The sequence below is a fragment of the Daucus carota genome, chromosome 3 (genome assembly GCF_001625215.2).
Source record: "Daucus carota subsp. sativus chromosome 3, DH1 v3.0, whole genome shotgun sequence".
NCBI classification, from domain to species: Eukaryota; Viridiplantae; Streptophyta; class Magnoliopsida; order Apiales; family Apiaceae; genus Daucus; species Daucus carota.
The window spans coordinates 10193300-10218588 of NC_030383.2; the positions used below are offsets into that span (position 1 = coordinate 10193300).

Below are 25289 nucleotides of genomic sequence, written 5' to 3' on the forward strand. Positions count from 1 at the left end.
ACTAATTTATTTTAATTTATATTCATTTTTAATTTATACATGCAGATATATATATATATATATATATATATATATATCTCAAATATGAAACAAGTAATTTAAATATAAAATGTAGACTATAAAAATAATTTGTTGTAAAATGTAGACTATAAAAATATTATTAGTGGGTTTGCTTCAAAAAATGCTAGAAAAACAATTTTCAGATAATTTTATATTATCTATATACTTGTTTTATTTCTTTACAATTTTCAGTTAATTTTTATAATATGAAAAAAAATATTTTATGCACTTTAATTGTAATATGATTTTTACAGTTTTGTGTCAATATTTATTATTGCATGTACTCATATATTTTTAGACTATTAGGGCACAATTTTTACATTTTGCACAGGGCACTTCAAATCTCAGGCACGGCCCTGATCAAACCACACAGTTTCACTCAAAAGGCATACAATACTCCTCCTCCTCCCAGCTTGAATCAAAGAAACAGAGCGCAAAGAGAATGAGTTCCGCAAGCAAAGCATGGTTAGTTGCTGCAAGTGTAGGTGCTGTCGAGGCACTCAAAGATCAAGGCTTCTGCAGATGGAATTACACAATGAGATCACTTCACCATCACGTCAAGAACAATCTCAAGTCCTCTTCTTCCTCGTTTGCTCATCAGACCAAGAAGCATTTAAGTAGTAATATTACAGATCAGAGTAACAAGGCTGTACAGTCCGAAGAATCGCTTAGAAAAGTCATGTACTTGAGTTGTTGGGGTCCCAATTGAATTGACACCCCCAACCGTTTCCATGTAGTTGTTGGCAGATCATCTTGTACATTTTATACCCTTATTGACTATAGCCCATATATTGTATCATGTTAATTGATGAGTATAAATTTGAGTAATTGGAAAACTAAGAGTTCATGTTGTATCATTATAACTAGATGATAAAGATTGAAGTCCTCTATACTACTCTCCCTGACAAGAATTGAATTAAACACCTCCATAGCTTGCACAAAAACATAAGGAGACGGTGGATCTCCTTGACAGAGACCCCTTTCCCCCCGGAAAAAAATCCTTCTAAAGCTCCATTAATTGTTAGAATATGATCCTCCCTCCTAACACCTTGAGATTTTAGGAGGAATTGGTCACTTAACATTATATTTCAACATTAATCTCTTAAAATAGACATAGAGATGCATTTCTTGAACAAGTATATCAACACCCGTGGAATATTCATCCCAACAAGTGCATTGAAAAGAAAATTCTGCAGAAACAAATTTTATCGTGTCTTAGTCAGATCTCTTCATTTTTTCTTCGAGCACCCGTGTCGTGTCAGACACTTAGACATTAAGATATCGGATGCTCGGACTTGGACACTTATTTCCAAAAACATGTACACTTCCCGAGTCCAAGTAACAGATTCTATCTTGTACCAAGCCAATCCTTCTGCATGGAACTTATGTCACAGGAACGTGCTGGCACTCAGATCTATAAAAATGATTGACGCAGTTAAGTTTCCAAAAAAAAAAATCTGGTCCTAAAAATTACTTATCATTAACTTTCAGATGTCAGTCCGGATTTCGAATAATTTGTTTGGTGTCTTTTTCCGCAATTTGCAGGTCAGTTGATGTCTAGTCTGTTCTGTTGATGTAGGTCTAGATGAAAACTATGTCTTCCTTGAGAAATTAGAGGCAAGAGCCTCAATACATCTTTAAAGATATCTGCAAAACGTCTAGACAATTTAGTGCCACGTACTTAATTCATTGGATAGCAACACAATCATTCATCTACACCCTTCAATAGTTACAATTACAAATTCACTGCTTTAAGTAAAGCAAGGCCAGTTGACACAAAATACAAAATCATAAGATACAAAGCACAAGCAAGAAATGGAGGAAAGATTGGGCAAAGAATTGGTGTTCATTGCTAGCCCATTGATAGGTCATTTGATGCCTTTTGTGCAGCTAGCTAAGCTCATGCTAAATCTTGAGCCAAAACTCTCAATCACATTCATTCTCATCAAACTACCTGCTCAGTCCGAGGTCAATACTTTTATAGATACTCTATGTTCCGCTATGATGCACAAACGTCTCTGCTTTGTAACCTTGCCACCACTTGAGCATAAATGGAGTTCCACAAACAGAGGTGTTATTTTTGATGAACTCATACAATATCACAAGCCTCGAATATTACATACTATATCTCAACTTATCGTCCAGCATGGAGTTGATGCTGTTGTTGTTGATTTGTTGTCGTCTACTTTGATTGAGCTAGTGGCTGATGAGTTTGGAATCCCGGGCTACGTGTTCTTCACGTCTGGCGCAGGTTTTCTTGGTGTCATGTTACGTTTTCAAACACTGGAAGATGAGCTTAAAGAAGACACTGGTAAGTTGAAGTACGCTACTACTGATCTACGCATGCCTGGCTTTGTTCAACCAGTTCCTCCAGCTGTGTTGCCTTCGCTATTGGCGGATTATGCGACTTGGACTGCAAGGTTCCTGAGGTATGCTCGCGGTTGTAGAAAGGCTAAGGGGATTTTGGTCAATACTTTTCAGGAACTTGAGTCATATCCACTGTCTTCATTTTCAGTTCTTGATTCCTCGTCTTGGTATGGCAAGTCTAGTATTCCTGAAATCCAAGCGGTGGGACCAGTTATCTACCAGTCTACGCCGCAAGCGTCAGACGGGTTGATGAAATGGCTTGATGATCAGGCTCCGTCATCTGTTGTTTTCTTGTGCTTTGGGAGCATGGGAAGCTTTGGGGTAGATCAAGTGAGAGAGATAGCATATGGGATTGAGCAGAGCAAGTGCCCATTTGTTTGGGTATTGCGACAACCACCAACAGCTAACCAGCCAGACTTTCCGAGTGAAGCAGGAAACTTTGAGGACCTGTTGCCAGAAGGGTTCATGACTAGGACATCTGGAATTGGTAAAATTATGGGATGGGTTCCGCAACTGGCAGTCCTGTCACATGGAGCGATTGGAGGGTTCGTGTCACACTGCGGATGGAATTCTGTATTGGAAAGCTTGTGGTGTGGTGTTCCTCTACTTGCTTGGCCATTATATGCTGAACAAAAGCTGAATGCATTTCAGATGGTGAAGGAACTCGGCTTGGCTGTCGAGATCCCCGCCACAGTTCCAGATCATGACTACAAAGATAAAGCTTCTGTTGATCTACTCATTAAAGCAGAATCAGTAGAAAAAGGAATAAGGAGATTGATTCTAGGAGAAGATGGTAAGGTTATCAGAAGGAAGGTGGCCCAAATGAAAGAGAAAAGCAGGGAGAACATGCAAGAAGGTGGATCATCTTACGAGTCGCTTGGGAATTTCATACGGAATGTAATGTGAAGACACAAAACTTTACATCTGCTTGCATATTTGGAAGTTCTACACAAAATGTGCATAAAAAAAACCTAGGATTTCATAATGTTCCTCCTCATAGAAGGCATTTTTATAGAAATCTCAAATCATATCAGGTATTTAGAAGCTCTACACAAACTGTGCATCAGAAAACGCTAAGATATACAATCCTTACTAATATACAAAATGCAAAATTGTACAATCACAACTTATATGGGTACTTCACAGAATGACTGGGGCCAGGTCTTGAGATCGATCATCCATTGATAGATAGACTCTTCTGACCAACCATGTTTTGTGGCTTTATCTCCCACGATGAAAACTGCAGCGCTTCTTCAGGGAGAATAAAAGGCAAAGAAATTTCCTGGATCATCAGATCACCGCAAAAAGGGCACTCACTAGCAACAGCATCATCCAACTGTGATCTTATCTGCAAACATGTGAATGTGCAAGTAAAATTCATATCTTCATGAATATATTTACGATTGAAGATTTAATAGCATAACAGAACATAGGCAAATGAGTCCCCTGAAGAAATCAGAAAAATGAGCAAACCTTGTCAACTGGTGATATCATGCTTGTTATCGTTTCATTTCTGGTTAAGCCACCATTAACATTTTCCTTCGGCTCATTACCGAGTAAAGTAAGTTGCTTCTGTAATTCAAGTATAAGTTCTGCCTGCAACATCAAGCACGACAGAAATAAGCCAACAGGATTATATCCAACAAACCCTTTAAACCACTTACAGAAGAAAGGGAACTGTTCCACTTAAGACTGCAGTCTTGCAAAATCGATGCATCAAATTTGAGATAGAAATATGTCTTCAGTTGAACATTTCAGAATTATGATCTGGAACATATTTCCTAATACCAGCAGCTATGATATATGTTACTCCGTATGAGATATGACAAATCCATAATCTTTAAAAAACCTAATTTAGTTTGATGTTAAAGTATTCACACACTTGATTTCTTTAATAGGACATGTTGCAAAGATGATCTCAAATAATATCACCTCTAACCAATCACATTTTAGGTATTGGTATGACACATTTGACAGCTTAATAACAAACAATACAACTATCTTATTATGTCGTGTAGATTTGCAATGAAGTTTCAGATTGGTGGTAAAGACTCGAGAGCTTGTAAATGAGGATACCAGCTCAATGGATGGAACCAGAAGTAATTCTTCTCCTTGCTTAAAATATAATAATATTGTTTCAACTTGATACCAACCGGAGATGTGCTGTACATGAAGTGACATGTACAGAAAAACCGTGAAACTTACTTGGGTTCGGTCCGTACACCTTGTCACATGGGCAATTAGGCATTGGGCATGGAATGCATGTCCACATGGGAAGACATAGAAAGGTGCCATTGGCCCTACCGATGAATAACCCCTAACCTGATGGTCCCCACCTGCTGTCAAAATCTTCCTCCTGCAAACCTAATCATTGCAAGAAGTAATAGAACTATCAACAATATCAACTTGGCCATTTATATAACTTTAACATGTAATAGAATCAAGTAGAGGTTAAATCAACTCAAAAACATTATGCAGAAGGTATCATTTGAATATTACCCCACACTCCTCGTCACGTTCGATTACAGTATAGCGTTGAGCAAGAGCACTAATATCATTTCTGATGTTATCTGCACCATGGGTCGCATCATTCATTTCCTCCTTCAGTTTTTCAATCTGCTGGTTATAATCCTCTAATGATGAACAAATTGCCTCCTACAGGCACAGTTGAGGAAGCTAGTTGAACAGAAAGCAAGTTTTATTTTCTTTAGACGAAACAAACAAGGACTCTCACCAAATAATTTTACCTTGAAGTCATCAATCAGGGCAAAATCAGGAAAGAAAGGCAGAATATCTTCGATCTTTAACAACCCATCAGTTTCCTTTAAGAATGCTATTGCCTTCCGAATATTTTCTCTTTTAGTTCCCTTCTCCTGCTCAACAACATGCTTGGCAACCATAAGCCACAATTTTTTCCTCAAGTCTTCGTCATCTTCTACCTTGTCAGCTTCAGCCATAGCAAGCTCTGGATCAACCTAGGTATCAAAAGAAAATTAAAGACTTTATAGTTCAAGCTCTTAAAGTGAAAAGGTAAATTTATCAATAATGTGTATCATGGAAAACATAACATATAAGAGTATAAAAACCATTTTAGGGGTCGTTTAGATCATGGGTATCTGGAATCACGTATGGGGTTTGATTCCAAACCCATACTTGGTGTTTGGTTGGAAAAAACAAAATCTCAAACCCATACCTTAAAACCCTTAGGGGTCGTTTGGTTCGAGGAGTGGTATCGGGTTGGAATGAGGAATCGGGTTAAACTGGTATGGGTTTCAGGTATCATATCTGATATCATGTGTTTGATTGAGTTCTGGAATCAATATATATAATTTTTGTATAAAATAAATTATTAATATATATTAATTAAAAATATTAATAAAATTATTATTGTCATATTTTTGCATCATTGATTTAATTTTGTATCAAACATTAATATTTCATTATGTAAATAGAGACAAAAAAAAAAAAAAAAATGCATCTCATACCTCCATCTCAAAGCCACCTCCCCACTTGGGTATCAAAAACCCATACCTTGGGGGTTTAAGGTATGGGTTTCAGATTTTATTTTTCTCAACCAAACACTAGGTATGGGTTTGGAATGGACAAACCCCATACCTGATTCCAGAAACCCATGAACCAAACGACCCTTAATATATGGGTTTTTGATACCCAAGTGGGGAGGTGGGTATGAGATGCATTCATTTTTGATTTTTTTTATCTCTATATAAGTAATGAAATATTAATGTTTGATACAAAATTAAATCAATGATGCAAACATATATAACAATAATAATTTTACTAATATTTTTAATTAATATAAATTAATAACTTATTTTTTACAAATATTGTATATATCGATTACAGCCCTCAACCAAACACATGATCTCAGATATGATACCTCAAACCCATACCGGCTTAACCCGATTCCTCATTCCAACCCATCCCACTTGTCGAACCAAACGACCCCTTAAATATAAAATCCAATTAGTTGTAAAAGGCCAGCTTGATAGTGAAAAAATAACTTATGCTCCTTCTTCCCAGCTAATTATTTACATTTTTCATTTTGGATGTCCCACACCATTTGTTTACGGTTCAAAACTTCTAAAAGTAGTAAACTATTATAATTCTCCCTACACCACCCCCCCCCCCCCCCCGGACTAACCTAATATGGGCAACCTTTTTGGGACAAAGGAACAACAATATGAGGACTAGAGAACCAGGATGGGGGGAGAATAAAATTTCAATCACACCCACTACATTCATCCACCTTTCCAAATCAATCAATCAAATCTTGATTGTTCCCACCACTTTACCCATTTTTCCTACACTCCCCACTATTTATACACTCTTCTATATCTTTGTGCCCAACCTAAATGTAAGCATATGGGTGGGGTGGAGGGAGTAACAACTAATCATTTATCAGATTATATAGTAATACCATAAAAGGATGGATATATAATGATTAAGAATGCCAATTGGTAAAACTTAGGTAATTGAGGACCTTGTCACCCTATAGATATGATGCTTTGATCTAGTGACTTGGCCAACGGTATCCTAGCAAAAGCTAAAGCATACTGGAACAAGGAGTATTTATTTTTGTTTGGCTACATGACAAGGAATACCTTTACATTGCTTTACACGCCAATCTATGTACCATACACAAAAGATGCACAAGGAATTCAAACTGTCATGACTAAATCATGTTAATTGAAATCATAACTGCTATAATCAAAATGAATCTATGTATGATCTACATATTCTTTCTAAAATTAATATATCCTTTCATATTAAGCTATTAAGATATGTAATAAGACGAGTACACAGACATGATACATCTGCTCATTCTTAGGACACTGTGTTACCTGAAGTGCAAGAGCAACTGCTTCTTCATGCATAGACATCATGCTATATATATGTACACAAGCACGCATCCTTTTCTCCTTGAGGCAAAGGCGCAGCGCATATTTAGGATCATAAAAGAAATCAGGGCCATTCGGTCGCCCCTTGCCAAATTTACATTGCAAGAACCGCAACAGGGAACTTTCATCTTCCTGAACATTAGAAAGAAGGCATCTTAAAAGTTGAATTAGATGATGATCATATGCAACCGATCAAATTGTACACACACAGACTAACATGGTATGGTAGTAAAACTAAGGATGGTTATTTAGGAATTTATGCTGTGATTTGCTTGTGAGAATGATAACTCATTATGCATCACCTGCCGGCTGCTCCATTCAGTTCTAAATATCTGAACTACAGTTCAATCCCGCCAATGTACAAATGAATCCTCATCACATCATTGAAATTCAGCACCCTATCAGGTATGTGACTCTCACCTACTTCATACTTCTTCTCCATTTCTAATACCCTTGACATTTTGTCGTTCTACTCATACCTCATTCTATTCTATCCAACCAAAATGAACACTAGAATCGTAACACTGTTATTTTGATAAACAGGTCAGCTCAAGAAGTTAATTCTTTAAATACAGATAAAATGCAATACAAATGTGATTAAAGAATTAAACATTATGTCACAGCTTTGACAATATTTTGCAAATAGAGGTATCGACAAACTAGTGCTTGGGTGGCTTAATTAACAATTTTCAACGCAGCAAGTTAAATTTAAACCATATAGTAAGCCAAACTACATGCCATCCTTATCATTTTGTTTGGTGAATTCCAAATTTTCTAATTCCTTCTAACTGAGACAAATTTAAATTAAATGTGATAAAGTTACAAATTCAAGAATCATAACATCCTTTGCATTCTCATCATAGAAATCCTGTACCATATCATATTTGTGACTCTCCCACAATTCACCCTTCTCCTCCACCACTAATCTCCTTAAGATTTGTTTCATTATATTTCCATTTTATATCCAACCAAACAGAACATCAGGATCGTTACGCTACAATTCTAATAAAGCGGATTATTTTATAAAATTGATTCTACAAGTAACAAGTAAGATGAAATGTGATACTGCTGTGATTAAACAATTAAACATAATGGGTACAACTTCAACTAATTTGCAGGATGTTGACAAACTAATGCAGGGGTTGCTTAATTAGCAATAACAACATTAGCCACCAAGTTGGAGGGAGATTGTATACCATGTCTATAATTTTGTTTGGCTTGGTTTGCTTAATAACAAATTAAAGAAAACAAAGCCACCAGGTTGCAGTGCAACTAAATAAATAATAAGCCCAACTACATACCACGGCTATCATTTTGTTTACCTCATTCAAAAGTTTCAAATTCATAGAGAGACAGATTTACATCAAATTCATAAAGTTATGAACTCAAACCAAACTTTTAAGATCAACTGATGTTAAAATTTGAAACTGAATGCTTATATTCAGTCATCAGAAAGCTAATAACAAAGACTCCATGCAGGTAGAATTCTTGTCACTGGATTCTGGATATACCTGCTTCGCATACAAGGAAAGCAACAAGTTATGAGCCCCAGGATCCTCATTCTGCAAACGATGTACACAAAATTCCAAATATTTTATTACTTCATGGGTTTCATTCCTGCATTTAGTAAATAGGACCAGTTAATGCAACACTTTTTACAGAAGAAGAGAAGAACACAATAAAAACTACAACTACATTACTAGAAACCAAAATGTAAACTGCAAGTCAATCTTATTTACCTTAAATAAATAAACTAGTTCTTTGTGACAATATTTGGGAGGTAGGACTTCACTTTAAAATGCAAACTCAATATATTACTGGTCAAATACTACCTACTATCTGGAAAGTACAACTACCGACAGGTATTAGCAGGTATTAGCACTAACTTTGAAAAGAGTGAAGACTTAAATGACTGAATAAATAATTAACAGAACTGACTTTCTTAAGATGCAAACACTCATAATAAAAAGAAGGGTGAGGAAAGCTAGAGTCTCATGTTTCATTTGATTTAACCAAGTGTATACTTATTTACTTCTAAAAGATTTATAATAACTTGTAACGAGAAAAGAGATGCATCTATGTCTTGGCCTTGTTTATTAGGAGATTTAGAATGGAAACAAATTGCAGGTCATTTGGATAATAGGTATTAGTGATCTACTAATATACTAGTATATCATAACTCAAGAAGATGAATTTAATTACTAATCAGAAGTTTAAGAACATGATTCTTGGATCAGGAGCATTTCAAGTAGTTGTATGCATATGCATGGTTCTTACTGAGTAAATGAGTAGATAACCCTACACATTTTAAATAATAAACACTAGTCTGGTCCACTATTCGCAAAACATATGTGTAAATGACTATTAGTCTGCATTTTAGAGTGAAAAACATTCATTCCTCAGTCCAGAAAGAGGTCATATTGATAAAATGTACTACTCATTTGTGGATGTTCCAGAATTGATAGGAAACATCAATAGCTAACTTTCATTAAATGTAAATATTCTTAAAAGTTCAAACTCAATAAGCTTTATGCAATCACTTGAAAATAATATATATTAAATTGTTTCAAAACAAAAAACTCCACCTTACTTTGCATGTGGTTCACTTGAATATCTCATCATGGCAGGAATCAGCTTCCTGGGATTCAAATTTTTGGTGATCATCCACGACTCAACAGTTTCATACGCATCAAGCATGATGAGCTCTGGTGCAAACTTGTACTGAAGCATAAAAAATCTATTACATTGTGCATCTTGGTCATACATAACTCATGTATGCCAGCATCTAACAAGATGGCAGAGGCATCACAAATCAAAGAGGGGAAAATAATCAAAAGTTGATCTCTATAAAGAGCACTATGTGGAGCATGATAAAAAATTTGTACATGGTACGACAACAAAATAATTCAACCCTAATCCTAAAGTTTGGGTATCAGTGTATACCTGAAGATCAACAGGAACAGATGGCTTCTGAAGCACTTGTAATGCTTTCTTTGCTTCACCTTGCTGAGGGAGAAACAGAACAAAAACATCTGAATCTAGCCAAGAGGAAAATAATATGGACAACTACCGACATCCTAAAAGGACTATGATGGCAAGGAGGCAGGGGGGGAAGATGGACTGGAATAGGAGATGCGATGCGAAGTGAAATGTTAAAAGGGGCAAACTGCAGATGTGCAGACAGTAGGGATTACAATTTTTAGAGTAAATGTATACTTTAGTTTATAAACATTGTTTATTGATGAATAATAGTAATAATATACAAAAATTCAGTCGCTTCGGCTGAATCAGGATTTTTGAGAAAAAACGAACTTATTTTATATATTTCCGAAGAAAACTAACTGAACCATAATTGGACAGTTCACGTCGGTTTTAGTCACCCCTACAAGTGATTCATTAAGTTTGAGGAATGGAACGTTCCAACTCATCACTCCCCTTCTTATTGACTTTAAGTGTACCTATATGTTTTTTATACGTCACAACCTGTCTACAATTGCATAACCTCAATAGCATAGCAACTAACCTGAATATAATGATGAATTACAATCTCGTACTGCTCCTTCAGATTAGCAAAATATACCAATTCATCAACTCTACCATAACTGCAGGAAGCAGCATCATCAAGGAAAAGAAATTAGCATGACATAGTATCGGCTACTGAAGGAAAGATAATCAAGCTATTTTGAGATGGTGAACAACTGATGTTTGTCGGTGCACAAAGGAACATGCCAATCATATCTTTACAAATAAAAAATTTTAATATACTGTATGTATATATAGACACACATACATACATATATATGTATGTATGTGTATATAATAAACATCGTTGCATGGCAAGAAACTACAGCATGAACAACCTTTCTAATAGCTTCATTGTAGTTGCCTCATCCAACACATCCTTGGAGTCACTAAGAAAAGCACGAAACTCCTTTACGATCGACTGATATTCTGGACTACGACTCTCGGTAGTCGTGTCATCTTCCAGGAGCAATCTATTGATCTGGTAATTGATGCAAATCCAAATTTGTTAACAATGAAATACTAGAAGTAACCTTCATCAAGTTCACATAACATTACTTCAAACAGAAACATGTATAAAACATGTCTCCAGTAATACATGTCTGTCATGTAGATTGAGCAAAACAAAGAAAAGATTGATACTATTATACTAATAACAAGCTATTACTACATATTCATCTGAGAAGGTTGTTTCAGCAAAATGAGACATTTGTTTTTGACATCGACACACCTTGATAGTCAAGCTAACACTGCATAATAACATTAAGTGGTACCCTCAAATAGCACAATACCATCTCCAATTTACGCCAAACAAATGATGAATATTCTGAAGACCTGATCACTCTTTTTATGCATTTAGAGAAGAGATGGAACATAAAACATATTGTTGCAGCACCGTGAATAGTACAACTGCTATATCATATGTTTGTTTTGGCTACTTCATAACGTAAACAAAAATTAGGAAAATAGCCATCCAGGAGGAAGAAATTTTGAGAAAGAAACCTTGTCCAAGTACAATTCAGTTGTCCATGTTGAAATCATAGTGATTTGACATTTATCAGCTTTATCAAGATTGTCAAGCTTTCGTAACAGGAAAGTTCTCAGAGAATCCTGCCAATAAAGTAAAAAAATGGAAAAAAAACATAGTTCACATATAAGATTTTATGATAGCACGTCTGGTATTCATGATATAATATGTTTCATGCTGAACTATGAACTAGTATTAATGCTGTTAAGAAGCTAATAATAGAATATGTACAAGTATCGTTATATTGACCAACTATACTAAGTTTGGTAAAAAAGGGGAAAAAAAACGAATGAACTCTAAACCATCTTTACCTAATTTTCAACACCATAACTTCTACACATCTCAAATATATATACTATAAGAATCAAAGTATTGACTTGCGAGTTGCCACAAAATTCACCATGACTTACGAGTTACGGCTAAATTAAAAACCGGCATGAGTGGATGTATCATATCTGTTTCTTAGAGCTTAAATACTGAACAAAGTATATTCTGTCTGTTTATCCGGAAAAGGTATCATTGTATGATGAGTTGGCCAAGTCTGATTATATATTAAAGCAATCCAGTAAAATCCTTAGCACTCTAAGATGTGTATTTCTAAGTAACACCTATAATTTGTAAAATTTGAATTCCTGACCTCGTGAGTTGAAGAAAAACTTCTCAAATTATACTTTAAAATATTGCTCTTTCCACCCCCAAGTTAATTGTTCTCATTATATTTCACATGTTTCCAGTAATTTGAACTCTGTAAAGGTTGTGTGTACTAAAAAAACTTTAATTGCTGGACCTCATTACAAAGTTTTCCAATATTAGAATATAATATTGCAACATAGACAAGAACAATGCTTTGGATCCATAAATGTTAAGGACAAGCAATATAATATAACATAGAGAGGGAGGGGGGGAGGGAGAGAGAGAGAGGTGGCTCATAAAGAATGAATAAAGAGACCTGACAAACATTTAAAAGTGATAGAGAAAGATATAGCAGATTAATAGAGGCCAGAAGCAAATTATAAGCTAAAAGAATCTAATAGAGATGTGCATAAAGTAAATGGTCAAAAGTGAATTTGTAGAAGATTGCAGCTATATGTTAGATAACAAAAAATGATACAGGTTCAGGGCCTTCAGGCTGGGATTCAGAGCATCTCCAATAGAGATTGTTAAGAGGTTGGCTATAGTGATGTGGCATGACACTCTTGGTTTGCCCACCTATTGGGGTTGAGAAATTGGCAAAAGACTGCCAACCAATTTTGCCAAATGTTGGCAACTTCCCCAAATGATTAAAGTACACATATATGTGCAACAAGTATATGTCATAATAACTTATCAAAATTTAATAGTTAGATGTATTGTAATATATGGATCCACATAGGCAACTTTTTAAGGATGCTAAATATTGGAGTTTTAGTAAATGTTGCCAAAATTGACTTGGAACAGAGAGAAGTCAAAATAATATATGTGATGATTTGGCAAGTAACGGCAACTTAATTCAAAATGCTCTAATATGCTGATTTGTTTCATCACATTGAAATATTACTATCTTTCATACAAATTGATAGAATGGAATTAATGAGTCATACCTGTTCACCAATGCTAATAAACTTCAATGTGATCTCTTCGAAAGACAATATGTAATTGATCTGTAAAGTTTAATTAGCCTCGTCAAGAAGGTTTTCTTTTTAGTAGATAAAAAGCAAAACAGCAATGAATAAAGTAATTTGCAATATATAAATAACACAAACAAAACAAATATAAGATAGACTATAAAAAAAATATGGCATATTTCTCCACATAGTACCACAATCTTATTCTAAAATTAGGGTATGTGCCAAAGATGACCATGAAAGATTTATATTCTTGTCATAAATAGATGAAAGGACTCGATTACAGCTTTAGTTAATATGTGATATCTTACATACGTCATTAAGCAATGCTCAGTACCCATGTTGACCACAGAGCAAAAATTGACCTTTCCTTCAACTTAAAATTCTTGCGTTTTCCTTAAAATCAAGGGTTCAATTAAATAACTTTAAACAAATATTAAGTGACAAGGACTGATGACAAGAAAAAAAACTCAACATTATCCTATTTAAAAATGTGCTTCAATATTACTCACAAAAAGATTTCAATAAGTTTATAAAGTATTTAATTTGAAGTGACTGGGACTAATACTCAGAAAAACAGGACTCCAAAAAATCCAAATCCATGATATACATAATTCCTTCTACTTTCTACCACTTAAAACAATTCACATAAAACTGCACAATCCCCTACCTCAAATTTCATAAAACGTAGCAGGAGAAATGATTATATACACACATCAAAAACAAACATAACTCAAATAAATTACGTTGTTTACTATGCAGTTCGCCAATGTTCTATGTTCATCTTCCAAGAAGTATACTGGCTATGCCACAAGGATATCAAAGATGCCGATTTAGTTTTAGCTTAAACGCCTGATGTAAACATGTTACGACTTAGGACATTCATAATCTTACTTCTTTATGTAAAAGTGTTATATTTTAGATATCTCGAGCAAGACTGCAAGAGCAAAATGTTAGGCACAATTACCCAACGAATGAGGATGACAAACTCTGACGCCTGGGTCAAATTGTATAATACATAAACATAGCTTCTGTTGTGAAAGTATACTACATTGCAACAAAGAAAAATATAAAACTGTAGAATAACTTACTTTTGCATAGAAAGATGCTGCCCTGACAAAATCCTTAGCAGAAAAAGCAACTTCAGCCTGTGGTCATAATCACTATAGGTCAACATATATTCCAATACTGTGAATGAAGTCTGTTGGGCCAATATATGATTTTTATACAAATATAAGAATATAACAGCTAATGATTAAAAATTTCAGTGATAGGCATGTAACGGCCAAATATAGAATAAAAACAGCTTATGGTTAGAACTTTGAAGTGATAAGCCTATAATTAAGTTAAGAAAATTCTGACTTGCTCTAGATAGACTTGGTCTCGTTGAAATGGATCGCGACAATTTTCCAAAGCTGCAGCATACAACTTCAAGTCCAGATATACCTTCCACATATCTCGGCCTTCATCATTCACAGAGACCTAATTCGTTATCAAATTCAAAGAATGAAGAGTACATTACATAACAATGTCATTACGTTGCTATAGTAATTTAAAAAAATGTAAAATCAGACCTGAAAGATCGAGTTCTGATCATATGTGTAGAACAATCCAGCAGAGGCATCACTACACAATCCAAGTATACCCCTTGATGCTGCTTCTGATGTTTGATCAAAATGAAGTTCTTCCACAATTTGTTCACTAATACGATTTACTACCTTTAAGATGTTACAATAGAAAAAAGAAGGAATAAAGGGGTCAAGATTACAAAGCAAGACTCACGTGCATCTACAAAAATGCTCAGCAAACAAGAAGACACCTCTTAATATCATCTACAGTAAATCTTAACCATTTCCAATATAAGAAAGCAAAGCTAGTCTATAAAACTGGTATGTGTGATCAAGGAATTAAAGCAGTTGATAGTAAAAAATAGTTTACAGACGCACCTTAACCTTATTCCCAATAAGCAGCAGAAAGTGATATTCAGAAACAGCAAGAGAACTAGGTTTAGTGGCCCCAGCACCTTCAATCAGCTTTGAGTAATCTAAAAGAGCCTTGTTCTCCACAAAGTTTTGGTCCCCATTGGGTGAACTATCAGTGACATAACAGCAAAAAATTCCATTCTAAACATCAAGTTCTCTTTCTACCAAAATCAAGGTATGCAGTACAAATTCAAATGACATACAAAATCAAATTTCTAAAACGACAAGCAACATCCACAGACATTTTCATTCTTACAGTACAAAATTGGAAAAGGATGATGAATAGCATCTTGTACCTATGTTGTGCCCCAAAATTTAGCCCACCATGGTAGATACCAGCTCCAGAAAGCCATGCAAAATGTACTGCTCGTCTCTGCTTGATAAAGAAATGAAGCTCACTGCCAGACACAAATAATAAAAGTGATTTCTATTTGATGTAGAAATAAATCCAGACTTCACAGCATATATTCTAAATCAGAAACTTGGAAACACACATTTTCCTTGAAATGGATTTATCTTGGGATTAAATAAGACTCATTTTTAGGTGACAGCTTATAAAATGGAAACAAGATTCGCTGAGAACCTGTCTTCTAGTAATATAATACAAAAAAAAAAATTCAAATACGAACTAAAATGTGTGTGTGTGTGTGTTAGATATTAAATAGGATTAAACATATTATATAAATTGACTTGTATTATTATATAAAATATAATATTATAAGCCAGTTGCAAATAGAAATGAACATATATAAAATGATATAAATTATCTTACGAAATTAACATATACATAACTACAGGTCTAATAGGGTTTGAAGTATTTTTAAATAAGATAAACAAATATTGGAATAGAGTGGATGTAAATCTTAAATAAATAATAACATGTATAAAATATATAGGGTACTACTATATGTTTTACCATATAGGTTATTATATATAATTTGTTGTCTTACTTTATAATTATCTTTTTATCTTTAGGGAAAAAAAAATCTGTTTTCAGTTCTTAAATCTGTCAGGAGAGGGAATCGTAAAAGAATAAAAAGAATAAGTAGTAATAAGGATAGTACTTTCAATAGTAGTTGGAATGCCAGCAAGTCTATAAATAGACTTCAGGAGTTGTATGTGACGGATATGATATTTTTACAGAAAATGGAATTCTATTTTCCAAACTCGCTCTCTACTTTCTCTCTCTATAACTAACTCTCCCTCACATTTCTTCTCCTGCACTCTATCTCTCTATCTATCTTCTATCTGTTCTATATCTCTCCCTCTCACTCTTCTAAATCTCTTCTCTTATTTGCAATCAATTGCTGTAATTTCACTTTACTGCACTCATATAAACAAGAAACACAAAAACACTCAAATATACACTTATAGAACATTTGATTCCTGACAAAATCCTATTTATAAATAATCTATTCTTACCCAAGAGATTACTCATTCACAATATTCATATTAATACTACCCAATCTTATTTAAAAGGTCAATTTTTTTTATGATTCTAGTCTTGCTCAAAGGATCAAATAATCCATATTCTTATGTGATTTAGCCCAACAAACTAATAATTTTTTGATGTTTAGTTTTTAAAAGTATAGTATGGACTCTTAGCTATGCAGTCTCTACCCATGTCATATTCGGGAGACCTGATTACAAACTTTTACTTCAATTAAAACTATCATCCACCATATAGAATGGGGGGATAGGTGTAAAATCAAATCAATCACCATGATTGTCAGACAATCAATACGGTAGTAAAAAGATATATTTCAACTCAGTAACAACAGTTTTCCTACTATGCCAATTACAAACGAACAGGCGAACCTAACTTGTGGCATTTGGCAGCCTGTGGCAGATAACAATGAATTTACAGATGATTCACTCAATAAAATTTATGAGTTCTTGCAACAAGCAAACAGAACTTGCCAACTCTCTTTAAAAACTCCCTCCGTCCCTCCCATTTGTTTGCAAATGGGTTGGGCACGGAGATTAACAAAAATGAATAAAGTAGTGGGAAAGAGAAAGAAAAATGGGTAAAGTAGTGGGACCGATCTATATTTAATGTATAAAGTGAGTATAGTGGTAAAAAGTACTGGATGTAGATAATGTTTATATATATATATATATATATATATATAGGGTAGCACTCCATAACATACCCTCTTATATGAAGTTACGTAGCACACCATTATAAATATATACATCATATATATTCTATTATATTTTCTATGAAATATAATTGCAAATTTTGATTATTAAACCGAAAACGAAGTTATACAATTTTTTTATTCCAAAGATCATCTAAAATTATGCAATATCTCAACATGATTCTATAACAGAATAATAATCATCCAGAATTATTCTGTTGTAGAATCAGTTTCGAAAATATATTTTTTTTAATCAAATTTTAAGTGTTAAATTACTTAAAATAGATTTATTTTATATTATTTTATATTAGAATCACGTTTTATATGTATTCTATAACAGAATTTATAATAAAATTGATGATTTATAGTGGCGCGCTATGTAACTCCATATAAGGAGTCCCTCTTTTGAATGTTGGCCTATATATATATATATATATATATATATATATATATATATATATATATATATATATATATATATAACTTTACTATTTTAGTAAGTTTTGAAATGTAAAGAATTGGAAGGGACATCCCAAAAAATAAAGTGCAAGGAAATGGTTGGGACGGAGGGAGTAATATGAACCAGATTCTGATATATGTTTCTTCAAAATGCTAATATATTGTAATGTACTATTAAAATGATATATCAATCAACTTCATTATAGCATCGAACATTACAACAGCACTAGAACACTTACCTGTTCGGTATATCTCCAGGAAGTTCCATAAAATGAACAGCACGATCTGTATAGCTCGCAAAGACGGTCTGCAAATTCATGAAAATCAATAGGATTTATTTGTGCATCATCGAGAGCTCTAAAAAACATTGGAGTATATTATACATCGTTTACAATATTGAAAACTTATTTAGCCATATAAAAGTATTTACTTCAATGTAATTGGGACAATATTTGTAATGCATAAAATAAGTATGAAAAATTAGCAACAGGATCAAGATACTTTAAAGATAACAGACAACAGCATATCTTAGACTTCTCATCCACTGCAGATCTAGAAGTACTATGCTGTTACTTCTTTACAGATATGCATCAGTATAAAGTAAGCATACACCCAGATAATTCCAGAGTCCAACTTAAGAGGAATGCAACATTAAGCATTAAGATAGAACAAATGCTTGAGTATGCTTTAATCATTAATAATTGTTTATATGGAGAGACACGTGTGCATGGAGGGAAGCAGGGAGGGAGGGAGAATCCGAGAAGCCTTGACCAAAGGGCTACTCTAAAAAATGAAAAGAAAAAAAAATCAGGAATGTCATCAAAAGGCAACCTCAATTCCCTCAGCAGCTTTGATCAGAGTAACTAAAAGTGCTGATCCTCAAGTATGCCAATAGGCAAGAATCTTACGGCCAAACCTTTCTGCTATACAAATTTTTATTGTTAAAAAGCTCAAATTCACTTTTATAGTCTAACAAGATTGCTAGTTGCATGTATAGGTCAACTAGCCAACTGGGTAAATTGGAAAACCAGAAGAAAATAGACATAAACATTAACTCACTTCCAGTAATCCTATCCCTGTGAAGGAATAGAGTCGTGTAGGGGTAACAGCCATCACATAATATCTAGTTCCACTGCTTGTGCTAGCTGTTTCCATCTGCAGAGAGAAATCGAGAAGACAATGTAGCTTAATTAGATACTTTACAAATGAAGAAAATTTGGACGGTCTGACTCTTGACTTTCTCTTCCTAAAACTATCATGACTTTTAACATTAATATAAAAGAAAGTATGACACATATACTTAACAACCAAGTTCATAAAGCGCAATTAACAGCCATTACTCAAGCTCCTGGAGGAAAAGTAAGCTTACATGTCATCAAGAAAAGGTGTTACATGTCATTTAGAAAAGAGGAAAGGTAAAATACAAACCTGTAGATCTTTGAAAGCTTCTGGTAATTCGGCAAGTTCAAAAAGAAACTTTATATACTTTTCCCTTTTATCTTTCTCATCAACAGCAAATTCATGCAATTGGCCATTATCAGTCCCAAGAATTACCTCCCTCGTCGAAGCTGAAAAATGTTGCAGATACATGTGGAGTGGGTTAGTCTGTTATGGGTAGATACAGGGGCTAATTTATAGCAAAAAAACAAATTTATTTACCTTCTGTTATCTGCTGTCTATTCCAGGCAACAGCATTAACCACCAAACCTTTCATTTTGTTTAAAATTCGTGGTTTGGTCCATTTTGCATGCATGTAAAATGTATCAGCACCTCCATTGCCCACAACAGTGGCAATGCAGTGGCAGCCCCCGGGATCAACAAAAACGCTGTGGATAGATTGTTCACCAGGTCGACCCACACCCGCAGACAGATCAATATCTAGACAGTTGATATAAGGAATTTAATGAGGTATCCCTAAACTAGAGAGCCTTGAAAGAGAATTGAATTGAACAAATAGATGAATAACACAATTGCTCCCAAGGGAATTCCCCCTTAAAAAACATAAAAAGCAAATGCTGTACATTGCAAATAAGGTTTCAGTATTAAGGCCAGTATAACTACGTTTTTAGAACCAAAAAACCGCATTTCGAGGTGGTTTCTGAATCATTTCATCCATGAAACAGAAATGAAGATGATGATCAATTGGTGTAATGAAATGGTGAACAATGAACAGTAAGTCGTTGGTTGGGATATGGTGAATCTCTGGGCATTGCATGATTTAAATTTAGAAACATGAATATCTTTAGGATGGAATAAGGAGCAAGTGACAGTGGCGACGACGGTGATCATCAACGCAAGTTTCCGAAGACGACGAAGAAACTGCATTTAATTTCCACGATTTTAAAATTCATCAGGCAGTTATGAAGACATGATATTCATTTTTGCGGGGGGACAAAAAGATTTCAGTACACACTCAACAGCCTCATCATCATTCTTCCCTCCCTGCAATTTCTCTCTTCATTACACACAACTTTTCCACATCAATTCATTCGATTTCTGAAGGGATGTGCACAGTAACTGCCAGGGAACATTCTCTCTTCTCCACGTAACTGCCTTGATTGATATTTCACCCCTCTACTCAGAAATCATACACTTCTTCTGGCACATGGGTGTTGGTTTCATTTAACATCATATTCAAGGCGGAATCCATTTTCAAGTTATCATTTTCAGAAATGCGTTCAAATCATTCAATTGGCGGAGGACTTTGCGACACACGTAAGTCCCATGTAACAAAATCATGGGCGAAGGTAAGTCTCATGTGAAGAAGACCATGGGCTAAGGTATTATGTTTATATTGTATCACACACTATTTATTTATTGTACACTAAGCCGGGGGGGTCTCACGGAAACAGCCTCTCTACTTTAAGGGTAGGGGCATGGTCTGCGTACATTTTACCCTCCTCAGACCCTGCTCTAAGCGGGGGATATACTGAGCATGTTTGGTTTGGTATGGTTTGGTTTTTATTAAGGCCAGTATCTTAAGGTCAGATAAATGGGTCATGTGTGACATGGGTCAAATCTAGAGTTCAATGCAATTTAAGTATAAATCTAGCAGCATTCAGCTGCACACTTTAACCATAGATACACACTAAAATCTCCCACATGCTTCAATGCAAAGTGGTGGTAGTACACCACAAATTAGATCAGCACCTACTTCTATGTTTCCCAGTTATATAGTTTGTGCAGATGTTATCAATTTTGAGTAAAGCAGAGTAATAATTAGTTCCAGCAGTAGCATGATTAGTTCCAAAGTAATCTTGATATCTCCAGAAAAAGAAGAAAATTTAAGAGGTCTATTGATTGCTGTATATATTTGGATTCGTGTCTTTTACATTTCTACTATAAAAGAATGACCTTATCATAATACTTTAAAATGTCATGTACATTTACACTGCTCATGCTAATTTAAAATGTAAAATGCAGAGCTAATCAAGTACCCAACCTTGTTTAGCCTCTCTTTTCTGAATGATATCATGTACTCTCCAGGGATTGTTAACCAACATCCCTTGAATAGTTTATCAAACATTAAACCTTTATACTGAGAACATCGAGCCCTTTAATAGACCTATTAATCATTTACTGAATGTAGTACTTGCTTCACACATACAGAATATGCTCCTTTCAAAGCCAAATTGTACATATTTTTTCTGAGGATCAACTTGTAAAAGCGTTTTGGGAGCAAGGGGTATGCCTGTTTAACCATATATCATGTGAGAGAACATCTACGGGTTGGCCGTTTCTTTATTTTCGTCACAATAACCCACATAAATTGGACCAAGTAGGCATCCTAATTGTAATTTGAAGTAAAATATTACAGTATCTAAGTGAGTCTCTATCTGATGGTAAATGTTCTAGAATTTTTATTTTTTTTTGGCTTCAGTATTACGGTTTCTTAACATAAAATGTTGCAGCAATCATACGAAAACATTCTATATATTTTTCGGACTAATTGCTAAAGCTTTAAAGATGCAAATGAAAGCTCTTCTCTTCAAACGTAATTAATTTTGAATTTTACACGAGAAATGACTTTAGGCTGCATGCTCAATTGTAAATGTTTGTTTGACTATTTTATTCTTACTATTCCAGGATGCAGAAACACTAGTCATAACCCTTTGTTATCTATATATCAGATTTCCTATCACCCTTGGTAATTTTACACAAATGATGAAATTGACTAAAAAATGTGTGATTCCAGTATATATCTCCTAGCTACTGTTGGAAAGTTAATATTTACATGAACATCCGAAGAAGTAAAGCAAGAATATCATGTATGCAAGAAAACCTGCGGAAATCAAGTCCAGTGTTTAGGTCAGAACAACCTGCACCAAAGTTGGACTCCTCATGATACTAAAGGCATCATGAATTGAATAGAGGACCGATTCAGTGCCAGAAAATATGGAGCAATTTCATTAATAACCAACGAAAAAAAAGGGGTTACACTTACAAGAACCATAATCTTACTGGACGCTGAGGAACGATTTAAGAAAAGAATGCACTGCATGGGTACTTCAATAACAAAGTCTAATATTAATTGGACAAGAAATCGTTTACTCTAGCAGCATATCATTTGGCATGGGGAGACTATAAGTGTGGAGGTAAAAACAATGATGAAGTAGAAGCAATGGTAGCGGAGTTGGTGTAGGAAGACACTAAGGGAGGTGAGGCAATCTCTCCTATTGTTAGGCATGACGCAACACGGGAAGGTCATTTTCTTAATTTTAAGAAGTAGTAAAAGTGAACTATTAAAAAAGGAACAATTTCAACTAACACTCTCACTGAAAAGATCCCTTCTCGTAAACCTATATCAGCAGGCGCAAGCCAAGCAACATATAACTTTCCCTAATGGTTCGATCATGAATTCCCTTGGTATTTTTGATACATTTATCATAAATAACATCATATATATGTTAATACAACTTTTATTCAACGCCGTATCATCCCCGCACAACACGCTCACACCTCCGCAAACATATGATGGCATTATAAAACAACATGGTTATAATTTTGTTGTTTTGAATGGTTACATGCTCTGTTTGTAATGGTGTCAGCTTATTGACACAATCAACAAAATTATAGAAACTTACGATCTAGTAATATATGATTTAGCATTCGCTCTGGCTACAATGCTAGTTCTATATTATTTCCAACCTCTATCATAGTCAAAACCACCAGGTTCCACAATACGTGCACAAGCAATATATTTACGAACTAGAAGAAGACTGCGCAGTTTAAATTTGATCAAGAAGTTAAATTAAGTAACATACCGGAAGAATGTCCAACTCCGAAATCGTGTCTAATAACCCAACCTTTACTAGTTCCTAACACAATGACATCATTCCCGGCCGCCATACAAGTGATAACTCCATGTCCTTTGGCTGCAAATCTTTCGAGAAGATCTACCGTAAAAACTTGCCTTCCGGCCTCCATATACTGCATTCCAAATTCTCAACCCTAACCGTTACTTAAAACAACTAAAAAAACATAGATATATAAAATCACTATTATGCAATAATTATAATTACCTGTGATCGGAGAATTGATATGTAGAGCTGTGTAAATGTCGAATTGTGGCTTGGATTGTTATAAAAAAGTGAGGGTGGGGCGGGGGTTTAGCTTTTACAGTATGTAAGTGGCCCCAATTAGCACAATGAGGCTTTTTTCTGGCACAATAAGACGTATCTGATCTATGCGTGTCTAGTAATTATGAATTGCGCAGCGTTCACGAGACTCCAGCACTTGGATCTACTCGGCAACGACTCGAGCTCGAAAATTACACACTCGATTGCAAGATGAAATTTGTATTCCAGAGGTATGGGATCGGGTTTGATGATTGTACTGGCCTGCAACGTCTTTTTTTTTTTTTGACGGATCAACTGGCCTGCAACGTCGTTACGGGACGCCCAATATATATTTGTGTTGTGTGCATATATTTACAGAGTTACGGTCACCGAGGTACCGGAGAACTTTCACAGAGGAGTCTAAATAGCTTATTTCTACCAATTCACATTTTAATTACATTATGCTGCATTTGAGTACTGGTCCTTCGATCAATAATATCTTGAATATAAAATTCAGGATCAAAATTATAACGTTATATCATGTAACATATGTAATGTTTATAATTTTTTTTAAAACGTTACATGAATATAACGTTTATTCCTTAATTTAGCACAAACTCATAAGAAAAATAGCTCCAAATCCTGAAAAATCTAACATGAGATGACATGAGATGATGTAACGTCTAGCGTTTTAATTCCAAGCCCATATAAAATCACTCTCAGAACGTTACATAGCAGTGTTTTATTTTTATAATCTAACGCTACATAATGCAGCGTGTTACAGTGATATTTAGGGTCATTTTTTTCGGAATCTGATATTCAGGACATTTGAATTTCAATATATGATATTTAAGGCTTTTTTTCATAGTTGATCGGGAAGAATGAAATAGAGTGAGTAAAATTATCCTTACTTAAACTAATAAAGATAGAAAAAATGTTTTGAAATAAAAAACAATTAAGTGCAAAATTGCAATGATGAGAGTTGAGAAGAAATGGGGGATATGAGAAAATCAGATCTCTAACACATGATGAGGTTGGAGAGGAAATTGGGAATAGAAAATAATGGAGTATTTTATCTCAAATTGAAGGTAGGATCTCCAACACATAATGTCAGTAACGGGAGGGGGACGAAATTTCTTGACAATTACTTATAACACACTCATTTTTCATTCTATTTCTTGAGGAATCATTCACCCCAACCAAATACAACATTAGTTCTTGTTTGACATAATTTACTAATATAATTTTTCAACATTTTATAAATTTATCAAGTGATTTGAAATTAATAAATTATGATTTGTTAAGAGATTCGAGTTTATGATTAGATTAAATATTAGTAATATATAAAATATTATTTAAATATTTCTACATTTGCTCTAATATATTACAAACATAATTTAAATTTTAAAATTATAAAATCGATACGATCTCATCCATTTATTTTAAAATCTAACGATACAGATTTCAAAAATCTACTGTCACAGAATCACATGGAATGATCTAGAAACGAGGATACAAAGAACATGTGTGGATTACAAACAAAAAATAGGAAAATATATAGCTTGAAACTTGCGGACACAGAAAACTATATACACAAATATATAACAAAAATAAAATAAATAGTTAAACAAATAAAATAAATATAAAATA

At 34.3% G+C, this 25289-nt stretch overlaps 3 protein-coding genes across 4 annotated transcripts; 2 read left to right on the forward strand and 1 right to left on the reverse strand.

Annotated features, from left to right (window-relative positions):
• Nucleotides 1–422: 422 nt before the first annotated feature.
• On the forward strand, nt 423–900 carry LOC108214314 (uncharacterized). Its single transcript, XM_017386247.2, has one exon. The coding sequence runs from the start codon at nt 503–505 to the stop codon at nt 767–769; it is 267 nt and encodes an 88-aa protein (XP_017241736.1). The 5' UTR covers nt 423–502; the 3' UTR covers nt 770–900.
• Nucleotides 901–1757: 857 nt separating this feature from the next.
• On the forward strand, nt 1758–3445 carry LOC108214313 (anthocyanidin 3-O-glucosyltransferase 2). Its single transcript, XM_017386246.2, has one exon. It carries the CDS (start codon nt 1876–1878, stop codon nt 3331–3333), a length of 1458 nt encoding a protein of 485 aa, XP_017241735.1. The 5' UTR covers nt 1758–1875; the 3' UTR covers nt 3334–3445.
• Nucleotides 3385–23745, reverse strand: LOC108214312 (vacuolar sorting protein 18). Of its 2 annotated transcripts, none has more exons than XM_064088723.1 (24): nt 23604–23745; nt 23346–23511; nt 19741–19959; nt 19510–19649; nt 19141–19236; nt 18321–18388; nt 15778–15879; nt 15446–15590; nt 15074–15217; nt 14862–14981; nt 14591–14647; nt 13476–13535; nt 11871–11978; nt 11207–11349; nt 10870–10948; nt 10290–10352; nt 9937–10067; nt 8858–8963; nt 7290–7478; nt 5175–5402; nt 4927–5082; nt 4633–4791; nt 3901–4023; nt 3385–3775 (listed from the first exon to the last, which is right to left on the reverse strand). In XM_064088723.1, the coding sequence occupies exons 2-24, from the start codon at nt 23506–23508 to the stop codon at nt 3602–3604; spliced, it is 2973 nt and encodes a 990-aa protein (XP_063944793.1). In that variant the 5' UTR covers nt 23509–23511; nt 23604–23745; the 3' UTR covers nt 3385–3601. The 2 variants fall into 2 exon arrangements, with proteins under 2 accessions (XP_063944793.1, XP_063944792.1); XM_064088722.1 differs by having other exon boundaries at nt 23346–23532; nt 23604–23740.
• Nucleotides 23746–25289: the final 1544 nt, after the last annotated feature.

Coding starts and splice junctions, on each gene's coding strand:
- LOC108214314 (XM_017386247.2), top strand. CDS start 503: ATGAGTTCCGCAAGCAAAGCATGGTTAGTTGCTGCAAGTGTAGGTGCT.
- LOC108214313 (XM_017386246.2), top strand. CDS start 1,876: ATGGAGGAAAGATTGGGCAAAGAATTGGTGTTCATTGCTAGCCCATTG.
- LOC108214312 (XM_064088722.1), bottom strand. CDS start 23,517: ATGCAGTATATGGAGGCCGGAAGGCAAGTTTTTACGGTAGATCTTCTC. Junction 19,237..19,509: donor AAGCTTTCAAAGATCTACAG/GTTTGTATTTTA, acceptor TTCTCTCTGCAG/ATGGAAACAGCTAGCACAAG. Junction 14,982..15,073: donor ATCAGAACTCGATCTTTCAG/GTCTGATTTTAC, acceptor ATAACGAATTAG/GTCTCTGTGAATGATGAAGG.